The sequence below is a fragment of the Labeo rohita genome, unplaced genomic scaffold (assembly GCF_022985175.1).
Source record: "Labeo rohita strain BAU-BD-2019 unplaced genomic scaffold, IGBB_LRoh.1.0 scaffold_256, whole genome shotgun sequence".
NCBI lineage: Eukaryota > Metazoa > Chordata > Actinopteri > Cypriniformes > Cyprinidae > Labeo > Labeo rohita.
The window spans coordinates 77,297-98,450 of NW_026128836.1; the positions used below are offsets into that span (position 1 = coordinate 77,297).

The 21,154-nt window shown below is 43.2% G+C and overlaps 2 protein-coding genes across 2 annotated transcripts; both read left to right on the top strand.

Annotated features, from left to right (window-relative positions):
- Window positions 1-2,173: 2,173 nt before the first annotated feature.
- On the top strand, window positions 2,174-5,623 carry LOC127159844 (extracellular calcium-sensing receptor-like). The gene is made up of 6 exons (XM_051102576.1): window positions 2,174-2,394; window positions 2,693-2,984; window positions 3,185-4,012; window positions 4,138-4,365; window positions 4,515-4,638; window positions 4,710-5,623. Exons 1-6 carry the CDS (start codon window positions 2,174-2,176, stop codon window positions 5,621-5,623), a joined length of 2,607 nt encoding a protein of 868 aa, XP_050958533.1.
- Window positions 5,624-15,724: 10,101 nt separating this feature from the next.
- Window positions 15,725-19,075, top strand: LOC127159852 (extracellular calcium-sensing receptor-like). The gene is given in 7 exon segments (XM_051102583.1): window positions 15,725-15,945; window positions 16,144-16,435; window positions 16,636-17,463; window positions 17,551-17,778; window positions 17,939-18,062; window positions 18,160-19,031; window positions 19,034-19,075. Coding segments are annotated over 7 exon segments (2,607 nt in total).
- Window positions 19,076-21,154: the final 2,079 nt, after the last annotated feature.

The window sequence follows — 21,154 nt, forward strand, 5'->3', positions numbered from 1 at the left end:
GCCTCCTCCATGTTCCTCCACTGCGACACCCACAGTAAACTAAGAGCCAACACACAGTGAAGCATAGTCCATAAACTGACTGAGAGATGAACGTGGAACCTCATGAATGAGCTTTGATTTTAGCGGCTGATTAACACCCTCACAGAAAAAGTCTATCAACACACAGTCCGGCAGATCAGAATAATATGCAATGTCCAAATACTCGTATATAGCCCTAATAACAGTCTTGCTGTGTTCAATCGATGGCGAGGGTTGACCGATGGCAAATGTAATCCAGGGGTCAGGCAAACGGATAATCCAAACAGACCAGAGTCCAAACAAGGGGCGAACAGAATCCGAAACGGCAAGACAAACGGATTATCCAAGACAGGCAATAAATCCAGGGCAAGCAGAAATCACACAAGATGAGATAACCAGGCTAGGATCAAGACACGGATGAAACAGACTAGAAACAAGACTTAACTAGACTCAGGAAACTTTGAGAGGCTCCGTAATGTAGCTAACTTGGTGAGTGGTAAACGCTAGACAATACTCGGCCCTGAACAGTGGTTAGGACCTCGTATTTATACTGTGTGTGATTGGCTGCAGCTGTGTGTGTAAACAGTGAAGTGGAGCATGGGAAATGTGTTCCAGGATGTAGTGCAACAGACTGTGTAGTGTGAGTGTCAATAGAATGGCAAGGCGACCTCTGGTGGTGAGCAGACTGAAGATCATGGACAGGACTTGTGACAATAGGACTGTAAGTAATCAAATGAAATCAGTATCAACAAAATTTGTGTACATTTTTTTTTCACTATTTATAGCATGAGGCAGTACCTGCAGCACAATCAGGTTGCACAGGTAGTCCAGCACCTCCAGGATGGCAGATCTACACTTGAAGTCGCCATTTTGATGTGATGTATCTCCAAGTACAGTTTCAAGAACATGGATGAGATAACGGAAGATGAGCCACTACACAAGGAGAGCTGGACAGGGCTGTAGAAGAGTAAAAACCCAGCAGCAGGACTGGTATCTGCTCCTTTGTGCAAGGAGAAACAGGAGGAGCCCTGGTAGAGCCCTACAAATTGACCTTCAGCAGGTTACTGGTGTGCATGTTTCTGACCAAACTGTCAGAAATAAACTCCATGAGGGTGGCATGAGGGCTCACCCCAGCACTGTGTAGCTCGACTGACATTTGCCAGAGAACACCAGAAGTGGCAAGTGCACCCTGGTCTCTTCACAGATGAGTACACAAAAAGAGACACAACAGTCATCCAGCACAACCATTCGTGCCACAGTGATGGTCTGGGAAGGAATATCTTTGGATTGGTCACATAGACTTCCACATGCTAGCCAATGGGCACTCTTACTGCTGTTACTCAGAATCATTGTCAGACCTTCCACTGGTGCACTGGGCCCTACCTCATATGGCCAGAATCTTGGTTTTGCAAAGATTGATGCAAAGTCAGATTCATTTCTGTGAACCTGTTCTTTTTGTGAAATACAATCAACAAGTGTGTGGTTTTGCAGTCTGGTTGAATCGCCTAGTGTGCGCGTTCATAAAGCTAAAAGGATTATAAGGCTAAATTGCCATTTGATATATTTGGGTGAGGAGCGGAGCATTTGAGCCGCACACAGAACACAAAACTGACAAGAACGGCTCCAGTGGAGACTGGATATAAAACTTTCAGATGACACACAGCTCCTTTCTCCATCACTGTAAGTTACCAAAACCACACATGAAAGCACGCAACAGGTAGATGCACTTTTGTGCAGCAGAGAGTCTCTCTCTCGCAATAAATGACGTGATGGACAACTAGTTGTCCAGCCCTGTTCCGTTTACACAGCGTGTGTGTTCCGAGAATGCAGTTGTGAGTCGTAAAAATGTGTGGGCATGAGTTCGGTTATAGAATGTGGTTGTCACACCCGTAAATAACCATACTGTGTGCAACTGTATTCTGCTGCTGTTTGAACGTGGCCATACTCTTTGTGATAAACACACCATTAATACCCTGGAAGCAAAGTAAACACTAAAGCAAATTTCAAAGTTGTCATTTCTTAATAGAAAAGGAAATCATAAAGAAATGTGAAGGTGACGTCCTGCTTTCTAGGGATTCCAACTTGGCACCGCCTGCTCTTTTAAAGCAACACCCCGTACAAGCTAGTAGGGTGAGTGGCTCAGAAAGAGAGCGTGATGTGGTTCACTCTTTTTATTTCTCTATACTTGCTCTTCAACTGTATAACTGCAGCTTCCATCTTCAGATCAGGCACATGTCAGCTCCAGAGACGTTTCAGGCTGAATGGGGTGTACCAGGATGGAGATGTTATACTTGGAGGCCTGTTTGAAGTTCACTTTTTTACAATGTTCCCAGAGCAGAGCTTCAGAATAGAACCAGAAGAACCATACTGTGAAATGTGAGTCAGACTGCGAAGAGGAAGATTAAATAATAATTAATAGTTAATAAATATCTGTGCTATGATTTCCTTGCTGTCTTTTACATCTGTTAATTTGCTCAAATGATGTGATGACAGCAGCAATGATATTTTGACTAAACGTGTATTGAAATCACAGTTTATATTGCATATATACACTGTGAACTCTGATGTTTTGCTAAGTATTAAAACTGTATTAATGTGTCATACAGTTACTAATCTCTTTTTAATATCACAGCTTGCTTTATTTATTTATTAACTTACTTACTTGTTTCCTTAGATTTAATATGGAAAGCTTCCAGCATGCACAGACCATGGCTTTCGCAATAAATGAGATCAATAAAAATCCCAATCTGCTGCCCAATATTACTCTTGGTTACCATATTTATGACAACTGTGTGATGCTAGGAATGGCGTTCCGAGCTGCCATATCCCTTGCTAGTGGGACAGAAAACTCATTCCCTAACCTTAATTGTACTGGCCCTCCTCCGGTAATTGGGATTGTGGGAGATCCAAGTTCAACTCCATCCATTGCAATTTCCAGTGTCCTGGGGCTGTTTCGAGTACCTATAGTAAGATGGGATACAAAAAGAAAAAATACTATATGCATATTTTTGCTCATATATATTCTCAATCTTTTTGGGTATGAAAACATTACAAAAGCACTGGTATTCATTCATTCATTCATTCATTCATTCATTTATTTATTTTATTTATTTATGCAATTTATGCTATTTCTCGGTCTCATGCCCTCTCCTTCTGCCCTAATTAGGTTAGTCACTATGCCACCTGCTCTTGTTTAAGTGACAGGAAAAAGTACCCCTCTTTCTTCAGAACAATTCCCAGTGATGCCTTCCAAGTGCGGGCTATGGTTCAGATCTTGAAGCATTTTGGATGGACCTGGGTTGGTCTCCTCTACAGTGATGATGACTATGGTATCTATGCTGCTCAGTCCTTTCACCAGGAAATGCAGCTATCTGGATATTGTGTTGCTTTTTCTGAAATTCTGCCTTATGATACCAACCCCAGAAATATTCAGCATATAACAGGAGTAATTCAGGCCTCTACAGCTAGAGTGGTGGTTGTTTTTTCCCCTTCATCCTTAGTAATATCTTTGATGGAAGAGGTGGTGTTGCAGAATATGACAGGCAGGCAGTGGATTGCAAGTGAATCTTGGGCCACTTCACCTGTGTTTCACACTTCACGTTTCCTGCCTTTCCTTGGGGGCACACTGGGCATTGCTATCAGACGTGGGGAGATTGAAGGGCTTCATGACTTTCTGTTACATCTGCTACCCAGCGGTGATCCAAGAAATAATATGTTGAAGATCTTCTGGGAGAACATGTTTGGGTGCAGTTTTGAAACTGGGGATAAAGAGACAGATGGAGAGCAAGTGAAAAGAGTGTGTACAGGACAGGAAGATCTGAGCACCACAAGCACACCATACACTGATGTGTCAGAGTTGAGGGCAGCTTATAATGTCTATAAGGCAGTTTATGCCCTTGCACATGCACTTCATGACCTGATGCGGTGTGAGGAGGGGAAAGGACCATTCATTGAGAACAAATGTGCCAACATAAGCAATCTAAAACCCTGGCAGGTGAGACCCACATGTATAGTGCAGATTCTTTCTAGGCATGTAAAAAGATGAAGCTGACAATGCAAAATGTGTACTCTAAATTAAAGATAAACACATAACAGCTGTCCTTTCTACAAACTGTACAGCTGGTTCACTACCTACAGAAAGTAAACTTCACCACAAGCTTTGGGGATCATGTGTCATTTGATAAGAATGGAGATGCTCTGGCCATCTATGATGTGATGAACTGGAAGCCAAATTCTGATGGGGCTATAAGGATTTACACAGTCGGTGTAGTAAATGAAGAGTTGGAAACAGGAATGGTGCTCACACTGGATGAGAATGCAATATACTGGAACTTTGAAACCAAAAAAGTAACATCTCTCTTTGTCTCTCTCCCTCTCTCTCTCTCTCTTTTTACTTAAAGTCTAAATACTAATGAAAACTACGATTAGACACATGAGAATTAATTAATGAAAGAAAATACAAACACATGACTAATAACAGATGTTGTCTCTTTTAGCCTCCACAGTCTGTGTGTAGTGAGAGTTGCCCCCCGGGAACCAGACGAGCCACAAGGAAAGGTCTTCCTGCCTGCTGTTTTGATTGCCTGCCATGCGGAGATGGAGAGATTTCTAATACAACAGGTGAGCAGATGATTATTGGCAATAAGTAAATATAATATAAAAGTAATTTCTTTTTATTTTCTGACTCCCAGATGTTATTGAGTGCATGGCGTGTCCAGATGAGTTCTGGTCTAGTCCAAATAAGGATCAGTGTGTCCCCAAAAAAGTGGAGTTTCTATCTTATGAGGATCCTCTAGGCATCTCTCTGACTACTGCTTCCCTGCTTGGCACGTGCTCCTGTGTTCTTGTTATGGTCATTTTCGCACATCACCGTAACACTCCCATAGTACGTGCCAACAATTCAGAGCTTAGCTTCATGCTGCTGTTCTCACTCAAACTGTGTTTCCTGTGTGTGCTGCTGTTTATTGGCAAGCCACAATTGTGGACATGTCAGTTAAGGCATGCTGTGTTTGGCATAAGCTTTGTCCTGTGCATCTCCAGCATCCTGGTCAAGACTATGGTGGTAATAGCTGTGTTCAAGTCGTCTCGACCAGAAGAAAAAGGTGCAATGAAATGGTTTGGAGCAGCTCAACAAAGATGCACAGTTATGGTTCTTACAGCCATACAGATTGTGATATGTGCAATCTGGCTATCAACTGCCTCTCCCACACCCCATAAAAACAACCAGTATATTCACTCTATAATAGTCTATGAATGCGCTATAGGCTCAGTGGCTGGTTTTTCAATGCTGCTAGGATATATTGGATTATTGGCAGCAGTAAGCTTCCTGTTAGCCTTTCTGGCAAGAAATCTTCCAGATAATTTTAATGAAGCAAAGTTCATCACTTTTAGCATGTTGATCTTCTGTGCTGTATGGATTGCATTTGTTCCAGCATATGTAAGCTCACCAGGAAAATATGCAGTGGCTGTGGAGATTTTTGCCATTTTAGCATCAAGCTTTGGATTACTGGTAGCCATATTTGCCCCAAAGTGTTACATCATACTTTTACATCCAGAAAGAAACACTAAAAAAGCTATCATGGGAAGACAAGCACAAAATAAATAGTTTTAAATTACTGTGATGTAAAATTGTGAACTTGAGATACTTAAGTATATTTGGTTGTGCTTACGTTGAACTATTGCAAGTATACTTTAGGGACACTTTATACCTTTATTTTGCAGTTAAAGACATACATTAGCAAAAGATCATACAGTCCTCATCAAAAGTGACATAAAAACACGTGTTTTTGTTAATAGTACAAATATGTTAATAGAATAACTATACTTAATATGAAATAAATGTATTTTAAACTTATTACTTTTTGGTTACGTTTGTCATATTGCCCAGACCTAAAACCATTAAACCCATTAAGTCAAGTCCAGCAGTAGGACTTTCTGTAAAGCTCCTTTGAAGCTGTAATTTGAAAACCAATATACAAATACATTTTACGTGACTACATTTTCATGTCTGTAAACAAATGAGCAATATATATATTTACATTCTTGAAATATTTATCCTTGTAAAATTGTAACACAAAGGTTTGTAGTTTGAAGTGAGTCCACTATTTATTAGAACTTTTTCTCACAATGTATATATATCCTCATGACTACTAGCTATCAGTTTCTTACATGTTCACTGTAGAGGACACTTGGACTGAAAGCATGTTTATTACACATTTTGGGAAACACAACAAGTGAATAGGAAAATAAATTATATTTCAATATTGCTATGAAATATTAGATATTATTATGAAAATCTTGCCAATTAGTACTCCCCTTTTTAAACTTATTTCTTCATTATACATTGTCCCAAAACACATGAATATGCAAATTAGATATTGAAACATTTAAACCAGAAACATTAAAACATTTAAACCAGGCGGAATTAACTTTACAGTAGCCCTCAACACTGATTACTGTCAGACTTTCAAAATCCTTTTCACTTGATTATAATAAGTAAGGGATAATATACATCTTTATTTTGCAATAACAACAGGCTGGATGTGTATTATCCCATTTATTACACAGCTGCTTGCCACAAAAGTAAATAATTACACACAAAACACTGATCTGAGTTAAAATATTTGAACGCAAATATTCCATGAAGAAATCATCCCAGGTTACGTATGTAACCCTGGTTCCCAGAGGGAACGAGACGCTGTGTCCGAAAACGCTATGGGAACATCTTCGGCGAGACCACGCTCTGAACACATGTGTAATCTGGCCAATCGAAGGGCGAAACATCACGGGCGGATGACGTAAGCGACCAGGAAGCATAAAAGCACATGCGGCGGAGCCAGGGTCCGCTTCGGAGAATGAAGCGAGCGCTCGGAGGGATGCCGGAAGTATGGCTCGAGACGCAGCGTCTTGTTCCCTTCGGGGAACCAGGGTTACATACGTAACCTGGGACGTTCCCCTTCAGGAACTCGAGCTGCATCCGAAAATGCTATGGGAATGAGATGGCCACGCCACCAGACTTCCAAATCCCTGCCTAGAAAAAAGCAAGGGCAGGAGGACAGAAGAGCCAGGAGTGGCTCGGACATCTAGGTTATAAAACCAAACAAAGGTGAGGGGCGTGGACCATCCCGCAGCATTACAGATGTCCTGAATAGGGACACCTGTCAGAAGTGCCTTGGAAGCCGCCATAGGACGGGTCGAATGAGCCTTGACCCCCAGAGGCGAGGGGAAGTCAGAGGACTCGTAAGCAGTAGAAAGGGCATCCACAATCCACCTACTAAGGGTCTGTTTAGAAGCAGGAAAACCCCTTTTTGGGGGACCATAGCAGACAAGTAATTGGTCTGACTTACGCCACAGGGCAGCTCTGTGGACGTAGGTGTCCAGCGCATGAACTGGACACATACAATGAGAGGAGATCTCTCCTGATGGGAATCTCCCATGGAGCCGTCGAGGAGAGAAATCAGGTCCGAGAACAATACTCGGCCTGGCCAGTACGGGGCTACCAAGAGAAGACTAACCCGGTCCCGGCGCACTCTCTCTAGAATTCCCGGGAACAGAGCGATCAGGGGAAATGCGTACAGATGTAACCTCTGCCACATCTGCACCATGGTATCCAGCCCCAGGGGAGCTGGATAAGCTAGAGAGCACCAGAGGGGACATTGTGCATTCTCCCTCGATGCAAACAGATCCACTTGAGCTGGACCGAACACTCACCAAATCTGCTTCACCACCTTGGGGTGAAGCATCCATTCCCCAGGCCTCGGTCCCTGTCTCGACAGGACGTCTGCTCCCGAATACAGATGCCCAGGGACATGAACTGCTTGCAACGAGAGGAGTTTCCCCTGGGACCACACAAGGATCTGGTGCGCCAGCTTGTACAAGGGGCGCAAATGCAGACCTCCCTGGTGGTTGATGTAATAGACCACCGCTGTGTTGTCCGTGCATACTAACACCTGGCGATCTCTCAGATCTGGGAGAAAGTACTACAGAGCTTGAAATACGGCCAGCATCTCGAGACAGTTGATCTGCCAGCCGAGATGGCGACCACTCCACAGACCTTGGGCGGGACGACCACTCATGACCGCCCCCCAGCCAGTAAGGGATGCATCTGTCATTAGCGTGACGTGGCGACAAGGAACTCCCAACACTGGACCCGCAACTGAAGCACGACCCGCAGGTCGGGCCTAGCCTTGGAAGTCCCCGGGCCTAGAGTGTCGCTGATCTCGGTCCCGGGACGGGGGAGCTTGAGTAGCAACACTCAACTTCTGAACCTATGAAAGATAGCTAGCCAACGTCTGTTCCACCTGGGGCATCGTCTTATAAGCTCGCTCATCCAGCCCCGCCACGTTGCCATAGTAATTCGAGGCGGGGACGAACAAACGACCTGAGAAGGGTCTTGCCCACGACCTCGAGACATCAGAGTGGAGGTTGGGGAAGAAAGGAAGGCTCCTTCGTGGAGACGGGGGCTTACTCCTTTTCCTTGGCAGGCCAATTGATGTTTAGCTTAGACACCGCACGAGTAACCACCTCCAACAGCTCCCCCCACTGCAACGATTGAAGGAGTGGCTCCTCAACCGTGCTCTCCATATCGCCCTCCTCAGAGGACGATAGGTGGAGGGAAGAGCCCAACACAGCATGCTCCGCTCCCAAGCAGACCACGCACATGCTGTGTGTATCCGCGCTAGTGATGTCGCGTTTTGCAAGTTCAAAGACAGACATTTAAGGGATACAGAGCAGTCATACCACATTTATTACACAACATTTCACCACATAAATAAATAAGTACTAGTACTTACAGTACTAGTTTGTTAGTTATCTTATAATCCATTACAGTGTACAAATCAAAATGGCAGCAGCTGCATTTGTTTGAAACAATAGAGCAAATCCACAATACCAGGATGAAAAAATTAAGAAATTGTACACATAATATTGGATTAAGTTTTATTCTTTTATTAGCTAGCCAAACGCAAAACTTCCACCAAGAAAAACTATCAAGTATATAGCACAGACTTAAGTTTCCCAGCTGAGTCTGTGTTATTAGTTTTTACCAGTTGTTATCGGGGAATAACATACCTTGGAATGTCACGACTGACCAATCAGAATCACGCAGTCGTGACATTCCAGAGCCGTGTAATAATTTAATTTAAAGCACAGCCACCACAAATTCAGACTTAACGCCTCTTATTTACTTTGAGGTAATTGTGAGGTTAAATATAGATTTAAAATCATAACAAGAAATAGTTTCATAGTTATGATACTGGTTTTCAAATCAAATGTTTGCATAGTTATGACAGGAAACACTGGCATCTAACAGTCCCTTGGAAAAAAAAAAAACATTTAATATTAAAAAATAAAGTATATGCATTAACCCAAACAGGAAATAAAACAGTTATCGAATAAGCGTGTGTCCTAACCTCTTAAAAACATTTGTGTCTCATTTTAGAGCAGTCAGTGCAGTTTATGAAAAAGGTCAATTAAAACTGTATGTGGGTGTGTGTGTGAAAAAAATCAGATGTAACCCCCATTGTAATCATTAACATTTTCAAAAGTATCTGTAATTTAATTACACTTTTTTTTCTGTAACTGTAACTAATTACAATTACATTTATTTTGTAATTAAGTTATGCAATTCCGTTACATGTAACTAGTTACTCCCCAACTCTGTATATATATATTACCCTGAGGAAATTGTAAATTGTAGCTGCAATCCCACGCCTGTCCAGTTGGTGGCGAGTACGCTCCAGTCTGACAGCAGAGCAGGGGATCCAGGACAAAAACAAAACTGTCACGGATGTTTTCCCAATACATTTGATTACACACAGGCGAATACACAGAAGCTACAACGATCTATCACACCACATCAAAGACGCCAAAACGCCTAATGAATGGACAGAATTTAAGATCTTAGACTTTGTTTCATATCAAAAGTAACACAAAGCCTAGCCTATTATTGCTATTTATTGGAAGGAAGATGCACTATGTACTATTCATTCATCAACTGAAAACAGCTTAGACCAAACGATCAATTGTAATTTAAGAATCAATATTGGTTCATTAAAGTGAGAATCTATTAAAATAAATAAATATTTGTTGTTGTTGTTTACCCAGCACTAGCATATTTTGTTGTTTTTAAACACTGCGGCATCCTGTAGGTTCATGATTAAAAATGAAAATGTGACCAAAAGTAAAAGCAATTAAATGTGTTATTGTAATTAAAATATGAAAATTAAGTTGGTGCCAATAGCCTTGTGGGCAGTGCGTGACATATAGCGCTGTTGTGCTCCAGGCATCCTGTGTTCGAATCCTGACTCGAGGACCTTTCCCGATCCCACCCCGCTTCACTTGCTGTCCTTTCTGATCTGTCCTGTCCGTAATAAAGGCAAAATGCCAAAAAATAAATCTTAAAAAAAAAAAAGAAAAAGAAAATTTAAATGACGGGTAATAATAGATTATGACGGTACCCCTTCGGAAACTCGAGCCGTGTCAAAACGCTTTGGGGAACGCCATCAGCGAACCATGCTCTGAAAACAGGTGTGTAATAAGTCCAAATGAGCAACGATCCGTCACGGGCTGGGCGACGGGGAGACCAGGAGCATAAAAGCACGTGCGGTGAGAAAGCCAGCAGCTTCTGTCATTTCAGCAAGCGCTCTGTGTGTGTGTGGGAGTCAGCATGGGAGTCAGTTCTCGAGGGAGCTGACTGCCCGCATCGCCGTTCTCTGTGGCTTAGCTCCCGCTTCTGCCGAGGCCGCTCTCGAGGGACACGGAAGCCCGCGCTGCGGTTCTTCCCCCTATGAGTGAGAGCTCGTGCTGCTGTCTTTCTCCGAGGAGATTGACGCTGTTCGCTCATGAGCAGACTACATATTAGATTGCCCTGCCCTCGCAGGGGTGGGGATTCACGCGATTTATGTGTGGTTTGTTCGGGAGCTGAGCACGCACAGTCCGCTCTTCTGAGGAATTAAATTTTATTTACTGTGCTCTCATGGTTCGAAAGCACGCTTACGTTTTCTTCCCCCATTTGAGAGCATTGTGCTACACCTCTCTTCCTCCAAGGAGGTTGATCTGTGGGCACACTGACATAGCCTGCTGGGCAGGAGCAGCCTCTGTAGAGCGGCCATTTACTACACTCTCACCCCATACTTGCAATAAGTGTATGGATGCTGCTCTGGCTCAGCTGTGACTCCAGGGCATTTACATACTAAACTATATTGACTTTTTGTCGATATTAGCTCATTCTGAGCGGCTGTTGTCATCCTCGCCCATATGAAAGAACTGGGGTTGCGACTAAACGCCGGTGAAAGTGTGCTTTCTCCATTACAAAGAATCACTTATCTAAGCGTGGTGTGGGATTTGACCACGATGCAGGCATGTCTGTCTCCTGCTCGGATCGAGTCGATCCTCACTGCAGTCAAGAGAGTGAGAGTAGGCCGGTCACTCACTGTCAAACAGTTCCAGAAACTGTTGGGTCTGATGGCAGCTGCATCCAACGGAATACCTCTTGGCCTGCTGTACATGAGATTACTACAGTGGTGACTCAAAACCAAGGGGTTTTTCTTGAAGGGAAACCCACTTTGCATGATCAAGATCACATGGCGCTGCCTACGTGCCTTAGACATGTTGGGGTGTTGGGGACTCGTTGTCGTCGCTTAATGCTAACGGCAGATGCCTCCCTCACCGGTTGGTGAGCAGTCATGAGTGGCCACTCAGCCCATGGTCTGTGGAGTGGCCACCATCTCATGTGGTACATCTGTGCCTGGAGATGCTGGCTGTGTTTCATGCGCTGAAACACTCCTCCCGGATCTAAGAGGTCATCACGCATTCCAGACACCTGCCGTCTAGGACGTCTGAGGGCAGTCCCCTCTGGGGAAGAGCAGTGTACACCTCATCATATAGTGCCAGTCTCTGCTCAGCACCATCGGGAGATCGATCTGTTAACCCTGCCACCTACGGTGCTTCAGGGCACAGCGGTCTCCAGCGATCGAATCTCGCAGCATCCGCCCGGGATCGAAGCAGTGCTGGGAGGCTTGCCGCCTCTAAGGAGGTCTCTAGAGCAGCTAGATCGGCCATTCCCTGCCGGGCATCCATTTCAGGGCATCGAGCTAGCCACTCTAGTACACCAGAAGTCAGTCTTAAGAGACTGATTCCTTTAGTAGACCATCTGGCAGCATCTGCCTAACGTGTCTCAATAGGTCCTGCACACTGAAGAGGAGGCTACAGAATCCAGTTTGGTTCTCATGCCGCCTCCACCCATGGGTCTTCCCAGTCTGGTGGGCCCCGAGCAGGCTCTGGTTATGGAACAAGAAGTACACTCTCTTGAGGAAGGCGCCATCAAGGTGGTCCCTCCTCTTGCAGAGAGTCCGGGTTCTACAGCCGGTACTTCACTGTTCCGAAAAAGGATGGTGAGAGGTTGCGTCCTAGATCTGTGTCAGCTGAACCGCGCTGTCATGGGCCTCAGGTTCAGTATGCTGCGTCGTGTCTCTGATCAGGTCCGAGGACTGATCTGTCACGACAGATCTGAGAATGCATACCTCCACTTTTCCATCCTCCTTCAACAGTTCATTTTGGGGGCGAAGCATACCAGTATCGGGTTCTGCAGTCCAGCCTTGCACTCTCACCCTGCACTTTCACAAAGTGTGCGGATGCTGCTGTGGCCTCCCTGAAATTCCAGAGCATCCGCATACTGAACTATCAACGATTTGTCGATGTTAGCTCATTCAGAGCAGATGGCGTTTCAACATCGAGATGTTGTTCTCGCTTACACGAGAGAGCTGGGGTTAAGACTAAAACACCAAGAAAAGTCTGCTTCTCCACTACAGTGGACCGCTTATCTGGGCATGGTGTGAGATTCAACCATGGTGCAGGGACGTCTGGTCTGCTGTACATGGGACCCCTGCAATGGTCCCTGCAGGACCAAGAGGAAACCGGCTTTGCATTATCAAGGTCACGCGGCAATGCTTTCGTGCCTTAGACATGGAGAAAACCTTGGTTCCTGAATCAGGGTCCGGTGCTGGGGGCTCTTTGTCACCGTGTAATGCTAGTGACGGACGTGTCCCTCACCGGTTGGGGAGCGGTCATGAGTGGCCACCCAGCCCGTGGTCTGTGGAGTGGCCGCCATCTAAATTGGCACATAAATCGCCTGGAGATGCTGGCCGTGTTTCAGGCTCTGAAACACTTCCTCCCAGAACTGAGAGATCGCCATGTGTTGGTGCGCACTGACAACACATCGGTGGTCTCCTACATAAACCACCAGGAAGGTCTGCATTTGCGCCCCTTGTACAAGCTGGCGCACCAGATCCTGGTGTGGTCCCAAGGTAAACTCCTCTCGCTGAGAGCAGTGTACATCCTGGGACATCTCTTTCAGGGAGCAGACGTCCTGTCGAAACAGTGGCCGAGGCTTGGGGAATGGAGACTCCACCCTGAGGTGGTGGAGCTCATTTGGGGAGTGTTGGTCAGGCTCAGGTGGGCCTCTTTGCAACTCAGGAGATATCGCAATGTCCCCTCTGGTTCTCTCTGAGTCATCCAGCTCCCCTGGGGCTGGATGCCATGGTTCAGACGTGGCCGAGGCTGTGTTTGTATGATTTTCCCCCGATCGCTCTGCTCCCAGGAGTTCTGGAGAGAGTGCGCTAGGACGGCATCTCGCTACTGCTGGTAGCCCCGTTCTGGCCGGGCCGAGTATGGTTCTCGGACCTGATTTCCCTCCTCGACGGCTCTCCGTGGAGATTCCCGTCAGGAGGGATCTCCTCTCACAAGCGGGTGGCACGATTCTGCATCCCCGCTCGGAGTTGTGGAAGCTGTGGGTGTGGAAGCCTCCAGTCTCTCAACCGAGGTTGTTGAGACCATCCTCCAATCCAGAGCTCCCTCAACGAGGAAACTGTACGGCTGGAAGTGAAGGCCTTCACTTTCTGGTGTGGTGACCGTCAGATCGACCCAGTCCACTGCCCACTGGTACAGTTCTGGGGTTCCTGCAGGCCCGGTTCGCCACAGGGTTTACCCACTCCACCTTGAAGGTGTACGTAGCGGCCATAGCTGCCTTCCACTCCCCTCTTGGTGGTCAATTAGTGGAAAAACACCCCCGGTTACACGTTTCCTCCACGGTGCGCTGAGGCTGAGGCCTCTGGCCAGGTGTAGCTTTGCTATGTGGTGACTGGGCTGCTATTCCATAACCTTGAGTCCTCTGATTCCCCCCTCTCTTTGGGGATCAAGGCTCACTCCTCTTGGAATACGGTGGCCTCCAAGGCCTTCTCGTCAGGAGTACCCCTCTCTGACATTTGCAACGCTGCGGGTTGGTCCATGCCACTCACTTTCGTGAGGTTCTACGGCCTTATATTCATGCCACTCTTGGCTCCTCTGTTCTCTCGTCCTAGCTGTACTTAGCGATACACACTAGGCAGTGATTTGAAAGTCTGGTGGCGTGGGCATGTCGTTCCCCAAAGCGTTTCGACCCAGCTCAAGTTCCTGAAGGGGAACGTCCCAGGTTGCGTATGTAACAATGAGACGCTGCGTCTCATTGCCATACTTCCGGCATCCCTGCGGTGCTTGCTTCTCTAACACAGAAGCTGCTGGCTTTCTCACCGCATGTGCATTTATGGTCTCCCTGTTGCCCTCCCCGTGACGGCTCGTTGCTCATTTGGACTGATTACACACCTGTTTTCAGAGCATGGTTCGTTGATGGCGTTCCCCAAAGCGTTTCGACACAGCGTCTCATTCCCTCGGGGAACCATGGTTACATACGTAACCTGTGATGATTTTTTACGACCCTGTCCGTCAAAATGATGGACAATGTTAAAGTCTTCTCTCTCTCTCTCTCTCTATATATACAGATATATATATATATGAAGAGTTCATATGCAAAACCAGCTAAAAGCCATCTCGGTCAAAAATAAGATAATGATACTGAGTGAATGCTTTGGACACATTATATGTTGTATATGTATATATTTATAGATTTATAGATTTCTTATGCTCCAAACAATGTAATGACATGGAAAAAAAAAAAAAAAAACAACAACAACTAAAATCACAAAACTTTTTTCACCTGGTAGCCATATATACAGAATTATTAAATGTGATTTATGCTTGATTTACTATATTAATGTGGATGAAAAAAAATGTTAAAACAGCTTCATTTAGATTATAGAAATAAATCGAAGTTTGTCGAATGATTAATTTACATTGTGTCATTCCCATGAGAAATGCTTTGAACTATTCACATCATGTAGTAATTGCATGAATTGTATGGGGTATCATCATAATCAGCTCCCCATAATTTAAGATACATAATGAGATACCTCACCATTATACCAACAATATATAGAGAACATTCACAAGAGAAGTTATGCCCCTCAATGCACAGGGAAAAAGTGAAAATTGGTGTGTATGTATCTATGTATTTATGTGTATGTATTTATTTAGGGGTTTTAATTTTTTTTAGCACATATATAATCTCTAAGTACAGCATTTCCATTAGGGAGGCCTTGGGATAAGATAAATACAATTAATTATTATTTGCATAAATTTAATGTAATTTAAAATATTATTAATATCCTGTTTTATAAGGACTGTCATACTTGATGAAGGGCCCCAAAATAGCAAAAATGACGTCTTCATTTCCAGAAAGGCCAGTAGCACCGCCTGCTTTATAAAAAAAAGTGTCACACACAATCCTTACGATAAATCAGTGAGCTGTTTGAGGTGTGAAGATAAAGACAGAGGGATGTGGTTAATTCTGTATCTTTGTTTGTTCCTGTCTTGCAGCTGTATCTCTGTAACTTTGATGGCCAGTTCAGGCACCTGTAAGCTACAGGGACACTTTGCACTGAATGGGATGTACCAGGATGGAGACTTTCTCATTGGCGGTTTGTTTGAGGTTCAGTACCTCAAAGCATTTCCAGAGCTGAGTTATAAAACGGAGCCAAAACTACCACGCTGTGAGCTGTGAGTCTTGACCACACCAACAGAAGAAAACATAATATTTTGTAATTATTTGAAAATGTACAGCTATATATATATATATATATATATATTTTTTTTTTTTTTTTTAAGTAAATAAATAAAATGTTAATATATTTTATTTTTAATACATTTAGTGTTACTGGAGTTAAGGATGTAATTCATTTGTATTGGCATCTGCAGCTTCTATATGACAAGCTTTCAGCAGGCACAGACAATGGTTTTTGCCATCAGTGAGATTAATAACAATCCCCGTCTGCTGCCTAACATCACGCTTGGTTACAAGATCTTTGACAACTGTTTAAGGCTTGGAGTGGCATTCCGTGGTGCCATAGCTCTGTTTAGTGGAACAGAGGAGACTGTCTCTGACCTCAACTGTAAAGGCCCACCACCGGTGATTGGAATCATAGGTGATCCAGGTTCTACTCATTCTATTGCAATTTCCAGTGTCCTGGGGCTGTTTCGAGTGCCTATGGTATGAAAAAAAGAAATATTTCCAAAATATTGTGGAAACTCTATTGATTGTCTCTCAACATGTCTCCCTTGTCACTGTTTACCCCTCTACTCTGTAACCCTTTTCTATAAAAAACAACCCTGTTTCTCAAAAAAGAAAAGAGAAAAAAAAGAAAGAAAGAAACACAGCAACTGTCTCTGCTCTCCATCTCTCCCAATTAGATTAGCTTCTATGCCACCTGTTCCTGTTTGAGTGACAGGAAAAAGTACCCCTCTTTCTTCAGAACAATACCCAGTGATGCCTTCCAGGTACGGGCTATGGTTCAGATTTTGAGACATTTTGGATGGATCTGGGTTGGTCTCCTCTACAGTAATAATGACTACGGTGTCTACGCTGCTCAGTCCTTTCATCAGGAAATGCAGCTGTTTGGATATTGTGTTGCTTTTTCTGAAATCCTGCCTTATGATAACAACCCCAGAGATATTCAGCGCATAATGGGAGTGATTCAGGCATCTACAGCTAGAGTTGTGGTTGTTTTTTCCCATTCATCCTTACTGATACATTTGATGAATGAGGTGGTGTTGCAGAACATGACAGGCAGGCAGTGGATTGCAAGTGAAGCTTGGGCCACTTCACCTATGTTTCACACTCCACGTTACCACCCATTCCTGGGGGGTACACTGAGCATTGCTATAAGGCGTGGAGAGATACAGGGGCTTCGAGACTTTCTGTTACGTCTTCGTCCCAACACTGATCAAAGAAATAATATGTTAAGAATCTTCTGGGAGAAAATTTTTGGGTGCAGTTTTGAACCTGAGAGCATAGAGACAGATGGAGAGCAAGTGAAAAAAGTGTGTACAGGACTAGAGGATCTGAACACCACAAACACACCATACACGGATGTTTCAGGGTTGAGGGCCTCTTATAATGTGTACAAGGCAGTTTATGCTCTGGCACATGCACTTCATGACCTGATGCAGTGTGAGAAAGGGAGAGGACCATTCAGTGGGAACAGCTGTGCCGACATGTCAAATCTAAAACCCTGGCAGGTAAGACCCACAGGTATAGTTTGGATTCTCTCCATGCATATAGAAGAGATAAACATATAACACCTGTCCTATCTACAAAATGTACAGCTGGTTCACTACATACAGAAAGTGAACTTCACCACAGGCTTTGGGGATCATGTGTCATTTGACAAGAATGGAGATGCTGTGGCCATTTATGATGTGTTAAACTGGCAGCCAAGCTCTGATGGTACAATTAGGTTCCATAAGGTCGGTGTAGTAAGTGAAGGGGCAGCAACAGAGATGGTGCTCATGCTGAATGAGGATGCAATATTCTGGAACTTCAAGAATAAAAAAGTAATGAACCTTGTATGTTGAATGTCATACATTTTGCAAATATAGCTAAAATACTATTCAAATCTATTATATGAAAAGTGAGAATTAATGGAAACGCTAAGCTTGTAATTTTGTAAAAGAGATGAAAAACACATGACTGATAGCTGTGTGTCACTTTCAGCCCCCACGGTCTGTGTGCAGTGAGAGTTGCCCCCCAGGAACCAGACGAGCCACAAAGAAGGGCCTTCCTGTCTGCTGTTTTGACTGCCTTCAATGCGGAGATGGACAGGTTTCCAATACAACAGGTCAGCAGATTATTGTTGGCAAAATATGAATATAATTTGATATAATTTCTTAAAAATAAAATTAAAATGTCACCTTCTGTCTTCTTTTTACTTTTAGATGCTACTGAGTGCATAATGTGTCCTGATGAGTTCTGGTCCAGTCCAAATAATGTTCAGTGTGTTCCCAAAGAAGTACAGTTTCTATCCTATGAGGATCCTCTGGGCATCTCTCTGACCACTGCCTCTCTACTTGGCACCTGCTTCTGTGCTCTTGTGTTGGTTATCTTTGCTTATCACCGTCACACTCCTATAGTACGTGCCAACAATTCAGAGCTCAGCTTCCTGCTGCTGTTGTCACTCAAACTGTGTTTCCTGTGTGTGCTGCTGTTTATTGGTAAGCCACAATTGTGGACGTGTCAGTTAAGACATGCTGTGTTTGGCATAAGCTTTGTCCTGTGTATCTCCAGCATCCTGGTCAAGACTATGGTGGTAATAGCTGTGTTCAAATCATCTCGACCAGAGGGCAAAGGAGCAATGAAATGGTTTGAAGCAGCTCAACAAAGGTGCACTGTTCTGGTCTTAACAGCACTCCAGATTGTGATATGTGTAGTCTGGCTATCAACTGCCTCTCCAGTACCTTATAAAAACAACCAGTATATCCGCTCTAAAATAGTATATGAATGTGCTATTGGCTCAGTGGCTGGGTTTTCAGTGCTTTTGGGATATATTGGAATTTTGGCAGCAGTAAGCTTCCTGTTAGCCTTTCTGGCAAGAAAACTTCCAGATAATTTTAATGAAGCTAAGTTCATCACTTTCAGCATGTTGATCTTCTGTGCTGTGTGGATTACATTTGTTCCAGCATATGTGAGCTCACCAGGGAAATATGCAGTTGCTATGGAGATATTTGCCATCCTGGCTTCAAGTTTTGGAGTACTAGTGGCCATATTTGCCCCAAAGTGCTACATCATCCTTTTACATCCAGAGAGAAACACACTAAAAAAGCCATCATGGGGAGACAAACACAAAATAAATAGTTGTACTGTATAATATACATACACAGATTACAGATTTTAATTTTTAAATTTTAATTTGCATATCTTAATTAAGCTGAAGTTTTTACAGTTACATTAAGACTTTATAGTAATACAATTAATGGGGTAGGGATAATCTGAAAAGTTTGTGTGTGTTTGGGGCATGTTCCAAATCTCATTATTCCATAGTCTGTGGATTCTGAGTGGCTGGAAGGTGTGTAATAAAATTGTTTAAAGCACAGGTAGTTCCAAGTCAGTTTAATGCGCTGCTTTAATTGATGCACACAAACACACACACACACACACACAGAGGAAGAGATGTTGGAGAGCACACATAAACTTCTTGTTAACGCTTCCCTGTGATTTTTATAAATAAAATAGCCTAGATACTAGATTGCTACATTATATTCCTAAGATACGAAATGGAAAATAATAATAAATGGGAATTGTGAGCTATTACAATAGAGAGCAAAAACACAGTGGTCCAATTCCATATACACCTGCTAAACCTGGGATGAAATCTATTTCTGTCTATTTTATATATTTATCTATGCATATGTTTCCCTTTTTTTTGTACCTCATAATATGCTATTACATTGCTGGACATAATGAGTCTTTGGTTGCTAATATCACTTTGGTCAAAAACAGTTGACAAACTCGGGGCATTCATGTTCTTGTTCACAGCCATGAGATGTCAAAACATTGCTATGCCCACTATGTCCATCTTCACAATATCAGAAGTGACTTGTGTTCCTTGGTCACGCAGAACAAGTATTTAGGGGATACACTTTTAGATTTCCTTGAACGTGGTAGTTCCGTTGCTGTCTCAGGGTCAGAAAGCTCTCGGATTTCAGAATGTTTCAAGCAGACTCATATTAACAAGCTTTTTTTTTCTTAACAGTATCTTAAATTGTTCCACTTAATAAAATGCATAACCCCAGTGGCATATTTTTCTATAGAATTAACAAGATTTACAAATACTGAGAATTAACAGAACAGTAATAAAACAAATTGAACAATAACTCATACCTGCAAGCATAAAATCTGACAGTTTTACAACAAATGTCTTTGTTCTTGTTTCACAATCTGTAAATACACAATTTAGTTTTAGTACACTGTCCCATATTCTAATATGCAGGCAACTTGCAATACTAGACAGAGTCACAACTCAGTTTCAGTTTCGTCTCTTTAACCATTTAGTCATGAACTACATTACCCAAAATGCACCGCGGATTACTGCCGCGTATTTCACATGCATAGACGGTTTAACCGCTAATGTTATCACGAGATGAAATAGAACCCCAATTAACATTAACAAGCCTCTTCATTCTTATGAAAATGAACATAGGATATAAATTGATACTTTGTACCGTTCATAGAGATACAAACAATCGCACGATAAAGCGATACATTTTATGCAAAGTGTTAAACGCTTACAACATTTAATTTTACACACAACAGGGTCAGCAATAGTATTACCGAAGTATCTTGTTCTGATTTCATTGTAACTTATATTTAATATGCTTTAGGAAATTGTTTGAGTTTTCCATTAACAGGGACACATGCCTCTCTTCAGAATGTTTCATGCAGACTGAAGACTGCAGCATCAGGTGGATATACCATTGATCAAGGTTGGGGGTATTCCACATCGGTAACACGGAAGAACATGAAGCATTTCTCTTAACAAGCACATAAAGTGATTATAAAGTTTGATTAACACCAAGACTAATTGTTGTGTAAAACAGTCACAATTTCCATTCTGCATATGTTGTATATATACTCCCAACTGCTCCCCTATAATGAAATGATGGACCACCCCTTACTGGGTTTCCTTCTGCACTTGGCTAAGAAGCAACGGTTTGCTTAAAGTAACAAAATAAAGTTTGATGAATTATAACACTTTTACACCGCTACATATAAATGGATTGCTTATATGTGACACTGGACCACAAAACCAGTCATAAGTAGCACAGCTATATCTGTAGAAATAGCCAACAATACATTGTATGGGCCAAAATTATTGATTTTTCTTTTATGCCAATAATCATTAGGATATTAAGTAAACATCATGTTCCGTTAAGA